Here is an 8,601-nt window from a genome sequence, read left to right on the forward strand (position 1 = left end):
TAAAAAAAATCAGAAATCATTTCGTTGCATTTTTTCTTTCTTTTCTCCACTTCGGTTTTCCTTCCTTCCCTCCCTCCCTCCCTCTTTCCTTCCTTCCTTCCTTCCTACCTACCTACCTTCCTTCCTTCTCTGTTTCCTTCCTTTCTTCTTTCCTTCCTTCCTACCTACCTTCCTTCTTTCTTTCCTTCGTCCCCACTTTCCTTCCTTTCTTCTTTCCTTCCTTCCTACCTACCTTCCTTCTTTCTTTCCTTCGTCCCCACTTTCCTTCCTTCTTTCCTTCCCCCTTCCTCTCCCCCTCCCCTCTCTATCCTTTTCTTCTAAACAGTTGTTAATTTCTTTCTTTCATTTTAACATTTTAATAAAGTTGGGGAAGGGGGACATAACATGGTTTCATTCTGAAGCTGATTGTTTTCCCAATGTGTGATTCTCACATCAACAGAGGTTCAACTCATTGGATCAAGTCAACCGTACTAGGGTGACGACGGGCTTTGTCCTCCTGGGCTTCCCATCCCTTTCTCCCTCATTCCAGCTGCTCCTGTGCTCCCTCCTTTCCGTTTGCTATGCCTTCACCTTGCTGGGGAACCTCTGCATCGTGTGGGCTGTGCTCTTGGACTCTCGGCTCAGCCGCCTGCCCATGTACATCCTCCTGGGAAACTTCTCTGGCCTAGAGATGTGCTACGTAACCACAACGGTACCCAGGATGCTCTTCGATCTGACCTCTCCTCTACCGGCTGCCATCTCTTTCCATGGCTGTTTCCTCCAGTTCTATTTTTTCTTTTCCATGGGAACCACCGAAAGCTTCCTTCTTGCTGCCATGGCCTTGGACCGATACTTGGCCATCTGCCACCCCTTGCGATACCCAGTGCTCATGTCTCAAAGGTTCTGCTGCTTCCTGGCAGCTTCCTGCTGGGCCTCTGGCTTTCTCTGGTTTCTGGCCCCCATCATTTTGATTTCCCAGCTCCATTTCTGTGGCTCCAACGTCCTCGATCACTTTATCTGCGACCCAGGGCCACTGTTGGCTTCTTCATGCACTCCAGCTCCGGGCACAGAACTGGCCTTCTACAGCCTGAGCTCCATTGCTATTTTTGGTGTGTTCCTCTTCATTGTTTGTTCCTATGCTACTCTTCTCCGGACAGTAATGAGGCTGCCTTCAAGCACTGGGAGACGGAAGGCATTTTCCACTTGTAGCTCACACATGATAGTGGTAGGTCTTTTCTATGGCTCCATCATGGTCACTTATGTAGTCCCAGAAGCTTCAGGAGGAAGCAACAAAGTGGTGACTCTTTTCTATTCAGTGTTGACCCCTTTGCTCAACCCACTCATCTACAGCTTGAGGAACAAGGAGATGAAAGATGCTATAAAAAGGACACTATTCCAGGAAATTTGGGAACTGTGATTTGTGGATTCATTGGCAGACCTTGGTCAGGAGATTGCCTTTCTGCTTCAAGGATCTTTTATGCTTTAAAGTAAATCATTTTTATGGGTTTTCAAGTACAAAAATAATCCAAGCAATGAAGGAGTAGAGTACAATGATAGTAAGCTCTTAGTTTAAATACTGTTGTGGAATATACAGAAATATTATCCTTAAAGAACAGTATGTCAACTCTACTTGAAATATTGTTTGGTATGGTATTGTATCTTGTCCATGTTTTATTTTGCTGTTTAGCTCTCATCAGCTAGCCATACCCTTACCCATACCCATATTCATAATTTTTCTTTTTTGCACATCAATCTGTTAGCCACTAGTAAGAAGGTTTTTCCATTTCTCTGAATAATATTGATGCTAATAAATTATATTGCCTTGAAGCCAAGCAAGCATTGATGGTTATTCTAGTTTGTTGAAGGAGAACCTTCTAAAATATTCAGGGGATAATCAAATTAAATGGTAAATAAATCTAGTTGAATTTTTCTTTGCATCCATGTATTTTATTTTATTTGGTCTTTTGCCAGAAAAAAAACAGTATGTCTACTTCAGCAAAAGTAATAATCTAGGCTATGAAAACTGTTGAAAAGCAGAGAAATTAAATAATGAGTAGCTCAAACAATCTCTATCTGTCTGTGGATGTGTTTGTGAGTTGTTATCAGCTATCCAATTTTACACAAGAAAAATTGGGAAAGAGTATATATATATATATGTATGTATGTATGTATGTATGTATACATACATACATACATACATATACATACACACAATACATAGCTATTTCCCTAGCTAAGCTGATAAAGGAGGAGAACCTGTGGCCTAGTGGCTAATACAGCTGCCTAATATGTAATACAGCACAGGTTCGAATCCCAGTAAGGATATGGCTAGCTGATGAGAGCTAAAAAGCTTGAAATAGATCTATACTAGTCTCCCTTTATTTATTTATCAGCACAAATGCAACACACACACACACATGCACACATATTATTTCAAATACTGATAGAAGGGAACATTTATCTCAAGGTTGAACTGTTGTCTCCCTGGTGCTCTCTGACCTTGGTGCTTTTCTTGCAGACATTTTATTACACAACTAGGTAACAACATCACTGCTAGCATAACGTCTCATAACTTCTTACATGGCGTCTTTACTAATCCCAACATACGTGTGTATGAAATACCTCCTACCTCCTGTGTAGCTTTCTTACATAGCAATTGCTAAATAAGTAAATAAAATACCATAACATCACATTCAAGCTATGCAGCATCCAAAGGTATCAGCATTATGGAAGAAGGAATGGGGGGAGGGGGGCGTTATCAGTAGCATCATGGCTTCCAAGGGAGGAGACATCATATTCCAGAAAATAGCCCAAGACAACAGACTGCACAATCCAAAGCTGGGTGGAAGAGTGAAAAAGATTTAGGATAGCCACCCCCTAGAATTTCCCAGGGCATATCTATTAAATTGGATTATAACATTAGTGTGACAAAAAATATTCTATTGAGTGTAAACAAATAAAGAACTGGACTTGACTGATTCTCATTGCATTGTGGGAAATCCCCCCTCCTAGAGAATGAAATATTTTGGGGAATATTAAAAGAGGCAGAATATTATATTTTCTCAAAGGAGAAATTGAGAAAAATCTTAACAAAGGCAGAAAGCAGCCACAGACTTCCTAAAGTTTTCCTTTAGAAATGCAGATTTTGTATCCATTCAGAAAGACTGGGCCAATCCTAAGTAAGGTACAAAGGGGTGGGGAGGAATACAATCAGGATAGATTTGAGAAGGAAAGGGAATAAGAAATGGTATTCCACTATTTTTGGGTCTGCGAAAATACCACCCCAAGAAAATAAAAATTAAGAGTAGGAAGAGACACCTACAACAATAGAAAAAAGAAAAGGAGGGAGGACAAGAGGGAATGAGAGGAAGATAGAGGTGAGGAGAGGAGGGTGGAAGGGAGAAGGAGAGAGTGTAGGAAAGGGAAGAGGAAGAGTAGGAGAAGGGGAGAGGTAAGGGAAGAAGGAAGGGGAAGGAGAGGAGGAAAGAAGGAAGTAGAGAAGGGAGTGAGGAAGAAAAGAAAGGGAAAAGAAGGTAGTGTTAAAACAGGCAAGGAATGGTAAACAAAGCAACCTAAATGGTATATTATAACACTGTAAATGGAATAATAAATGTATAAGAATGATGAATGTAAAAAAAGAATAATAACTATGTGAATGTACATGTGTTATAGTATATAGAAAACAAAAAAATAAAAAACTTTTGCGGAAAAAGAAAAGAAAAGAAAGACTGGGCCAATACAGTGGTGGGATTCAAATAATTTAACAACCGGTTCTCTGCCCTAATGACCATCTGGGTAGGTGGGGCTCGGTGGTCATATGACTGGGTGGGCATGGCCAACTCAACATCATTCACGTCGATGGGCGCTTTGCCTTAGCTGTTACAAGGTAATAAGGGTTAACCAGAGAGGCAGTTTATGTAATCAGGGCAATAAAGACTATGCTAGAAACACCACCAGAATGTTTCCTTCCTGCCTTCCTTACAGGATTAGCCCTGTAAAATGAAAAAACAAAACAAAATGAGATTTCTTCCAACAACCGGTTCTCTGAACTGCTTAGAAAGTTAACAGAATTAATAGAAAGAAAGAAGAAAGAAAGAAAGAAAGAAAGAAAGAAAGAAAAGAAAGTTGTGTATATTGTTTAAAGTCTTCCCAGCTTTGTCTTGGGTTCTCTTATTCAACATCTTCTAAAACAATCTCCATAAATTACTCTCATAACAGAGCTCTCTTTATAACTTACATCTTACAACTAATTTATAACTGAGGAGTCTATGGCAAGTACTCTTGAATGTAACTTTTGGTTTAACTTATCAAATGGGCCAGCTAATTCGTGATTTGTTGAGTTTAGTTTGCTGGGCTTCAAGAACTGATGTACATAAAATCTGGTTTCTACTTTGGTCTCTCCTTGTTTAATAAGCCACAGAAGCTACACTGAGGCTTAGTAAACAAGCTAACTAGTTGAACAAACTAGAGTTTACCATAAAGTATTAACATCATGTAAGGGTGAACCAAAACATATTTGGAGACTATATAGGAGTGAAAATTAATGGGATCCTGTGACCGCTATAACGATGTTGCAATGCAGGATCAAATTACGGATGTCAACTTCGGTGTTCCTAGAGTGGCTTCAAACTATTGGAACTGTGAGCACATTCATAGCAGGGGAGGGAAAGAATTTCTATTGTAACAATTTCATATACAGACAGTCCTGATTTAGTAAGTGATTTTCATTAGAGGAAGAACTTTGCGGCAACTGTAAATATCTGTAGATATTGCTGATAAAAACCCAACCAATTAAATACATTCCAATTACCATATGTTTTGTACTTTTAACCATGGTGCCATGATGATGCAGTGGTTAGAATGCAGTATTGCAGGCTGACTCTGCTCACTGCCAGGAATTCGATCCTGACCACTCAGGGTTGACTCAGCTTTCCATCCAGTGGTGGGTTGCTCTTACTGTTGCTCCCAGTATGCTGCTCATGGGGCCGCGTGTCCTATTCGTGCACACGCGCTGTACACGCATGCACAATCCACCACCCCTGAGACACCAGCTACTTGTTGGGGCTCGCGCAGGTGTGCAATTGGCCGGTTGCTTTAAAAACAAGCATAGAATGCAGGCAGGCATGTGGGCCAAATGAGCTACTGTACCAGTACACTGTCAGCTGCTCCCGGCTATTACCGGTACAGCCGTACTGTACAGGATTGGAAGGAACCCACCACTGCTTCCATCCTTCCAAAGTCAGTATGAGGACCAGAAGTGGGTTTCAAATCCTGGCACTATCAGTTCACTTGTGCTTGTGTGCATGCTTGTGTGTGGGCTTGCACGCAACACTTCAGTGCATGTGCAGAAGTGTTCGGGCTGATGGGCAGAGCCTCCCACCACTGCCACTACTGGTTTGGCGATTCGGGCTGAGCCAGGAGCAACCCATCTCTGATGAGGACTCAGATTGTTGGGGGCAATATGCTGACTGCTTTGAGAGGACTACAAAGCCCTGTGAAGCAGTATATAAATCTAAGTACTAAGTGCTATTGCTATTTAAAACAATTGGAGAAGTTTTGCCACTCCCAAAATAATAACTGCAATTGTCACTTGCCCGGAAAACTCTATTTAATAGAATCAATCAGAAATATATTTGCTTGTGCAGCAGGGGTGGGTTCCTGCCGGTTCTAACCGGTTCAGTAGAAGAGGTTCCACAAATCTACCGTGCCATTTAGAACTGGTTCCAGCACCTGCCCCAGGTCCCTCGCTCCTTCCCCCCACCCATCTGCACCACGCTTGCCCCACCCACCACTCACTGATTGGCTGGCTCACCAATCACCCTGCCTGCCTCTAAGAGCCCTATCTAAACCCACTTACCTTTTTTCCTGCTTGGTTCTAAATAAAATGAACCTCGAACCTTCTCTATTGCTGCCTGCCAAGGAAGTAAGTAAGCTATAACTAAGTGCGGGGTGGGAGGGGGGTGATGGCGGCAGGCCAGCTGGAGCAGCCTGCCACAGCCCTGCACTATAAGCAAGTCCAATGACCTTTTGCGGCCTTGCGAGGATCCCAGGATCGCTTATAGAGCAGGGCCGCATGGCTGCCAGCAAGCATGGGTGCAGGGGTGGGGATGGCTGCAAGAGCTTATGTGGTGTGGCTGGCATCTTTGGCAAGTTTGGGGACCTCACAAGACCTTTGCAAGGTCCCCGGACTTGCCTAAGATGTCTGGCCACCAGCAAGCACGGGCGCGGGGGTGGTGATGGTGGTGGGAGCTTATCTCCTAGGTGCTGTCCACGAAAACTACCACCCATTGCCCTGTGCTCAGCAAAGCAAGTCCAGGGAGGGGAGGTCTGGCCATCAGCAAAGGACTTTCACTGAGGCAGCCTGGGTGGGCGAAAGAGCAATCAAGCGATGGAGGATCAGGCAGGATATCGAGGCCCCTTCACCTTCCATCTTTCAGCTGCCGGGTGTGGATGGACGGAGGTAGCCAGAGCAGCACCAAGGTGGCTTGGTGGGCAAAAGAGCAAGCAGGCGATGGAGGATAGCAATAGCAATAGCAGTTAGACTTATATACCACTTCATAGGGCTTTCAGCCCTCTCTAAGCGGTTTACAGAGTCAGCATATCGTCCCCACAGTCTGGGTCCTCATTTCACCCACCTTCGGTCGGTTCAAGAGTGGAAAGTTATGTTTGTGACTATAAGAGACTCTGTGCCAAGTCTAGCCTTTCCCTGCATTTGGAAACTAATTATCTGGTAGCTCTCCGAGCGAGATAAGGTTCGTGTTGATAAATATTCCTCTGAAAGACTGTTTGCCAAGCCTTGCTGACTGTGAATGAAAGGAATTAACATTCGTGTAAATAAAAGGGTTTTTTCCAGGACCAAGACCCTGATTCATACTTTTTAAGAAAGCCTGGGTCAGAACACCAGCATAGCAATACAGCGAAGGTACATGGAATGCCGTTACATTCCCACCAAAGTGGTACTTATTTAATCTGCCTGCATTTGCATGCTTTCAAACTGCTGAGTGAGCAGGAGGTGGGCCAAGGAATGGGAGCCCATCCCCGTTGTGCAGTGCTTGGGTGTCAAACCTGGACTGTCAGCTTCCCAGCTGAGAAGCTCAGTGCTTTAAACTGCTGAGCCATCATGGCCCCTACATAACTGCTACACAGGCCACAACATCAGTGTTCTGTGTTCCCAATACCAAAAGGCAGTTAAGAACATGGCCCTCACATGTTGGACCTGTTGAAGTTTCTGAATAGTGCTAAAAAGCAACCCCGCATGAAATATATTGCAGAAATCCAACTGATAGTAACGAAGGTTGGAGCTACTCTGACTCCTGCCATCCTCTTGGTGTTAGTACCACTTTATAAAGCCTTAGTAAGATCACATCTAGAATAGTGCATCCAATTTTGGTCACCATATTATAAAAAAAGATGAGATTTTGGAAAAAGCGCAAATAAACGCAAGGCGATGAAAGGCATGGAGACTAAAACATATGAAGAATGTGGCAGGATTTGGGTTTGGCTAGTCTAGAGAAAAGAAAGACCAGGGGGATATGATAGCAGTATTCCAGTATTTGAGAGGCTGCCACAAAGAGGAGGGGGGTAAACTCATTTACCAAAGCATCTGAAGGCAGGATAAGAAACAATGGAGAGAAACTAATCAAGGAGAAAAGCAACTTAGAACTAAGGAGAAACTTCTTAACAGTGAGGACAATTGACCAGTGGAACAACTGGCCTTCAGAAGTTGTGGGTGCTTCATCACTGGAGGTTTTTAAGAAGAGACTGGACAGCCACTTGTCTGAGATGATATAGGATCTCCTTCTTGAGCAGGGGGCTGGACTAGAAGATCTCCAAGGTCCCTTCCAGCTCTATTCTGATTCTGGTCTACAAGGGTTTTCAGCCAGAAGGACTCATGCATCTGACCACAGCTACTGCTAAAACATCCCAAGTTCACTTTCTCTTCATCACTCTCTGTGGACAAGACCCTCTCGAGACCTTAAATAATGGAAATACAAAGTCAGGTTTCTTTTACTTTGAACTCCTCATAATGGAGAAGTTGGGTGAGTTTGCAGAGAAGGGTTCCAAATCAGGTAAGGTTTGCACTGGTATTTCTTCTAATCTTCTTAGGTTCTAATCAGTAAATTCAATTGTCCTACCATCCTTGAATTCATAAAAGAAATGGAACTGTGGATGGACTTCCAAATTAACACAACTCTTTAACCTGTTAATTCTCCTTCTAGAGCTGAAGAAGGAATCCTCTTCACCCTTGATTTAAAGGAAGTTTTAACCTTTCTTTGAGTTTAGGAGAAGGAATAGAGAGGAAAAGCAAAACTTTAGGATATCAAACATTGCGCTTGTTGGCAAACTTGAAAAAACACACGTAGATCTAAAGTTACATACAGTAAAGCAATAAGTTTAATTCATCTGGAGAAGGTCTGGTTACATGTTTGTTAGAAGTCAATGCTGACTTGATGGCAGATAATCAGCATGTTTATATCAAAGACATTTTAACATGGGAACCAATACATGTATGATGTTACCCCTGTGTTTTTGCATCTACAGTACAGTTGACTGCCTCTTCTTTTCTCTTCTTCTCCAATTTCCTTGCGCCCCAGTCCTGGACAGATGAAATTAGCATGGAAG

At 43.0% G+C, this 8,601-nt stretch overlaps 1 protein-coding gene across 1 annotated transcript; it reads left to right on the top strand.

Annotated features, from left to right (window-relative positions):
* The first annotated feature begins 454 nt into the window (after positions 1-454).
* Positions 455-1,396, top strand: LOC148046408 (olfactory receptor 11G2-like). Its single transcript, XM_087712014.1, has one exon. The coding sequence runs from the start codon at positions 635-637 to the stop codon at positions 1,394-1,396; it is 762 nt and encodes a 253-aa protein (XP_087568140.1). The 5' UTR covers positions 455-634.
* The last annotated feature ends 7,205 nt before the right edge of the window (positions 1,397-8,601 follow it).

Source organism: Thamnophis sirtalis, unplaced genomic scaffold (assembly GCF_051295495.1).
Source record: "Thamnophis sirtalis isolate CommonGarterSnake01/CBP01778 unplaced genomic scaffold, rThaSir2_p1.2 scaffold_4, whole genome shotgun sequence".
NCBI lineage: Eukaryota > Metazoa > Chordata > Lepidosauria > Squamata > Natricidae > Thamnophis > Thamnophis sirtalis.

Bases quoted from the DNA above. Each gene is read 5' to 3' on its own strand.
- LOC148046408 (XM_087712014.1), top strand. From the start codon at position 635: ATGTACATCCTCCTGGGAAACTTCTCTGGCCTAGAGATGTGCTACGTA.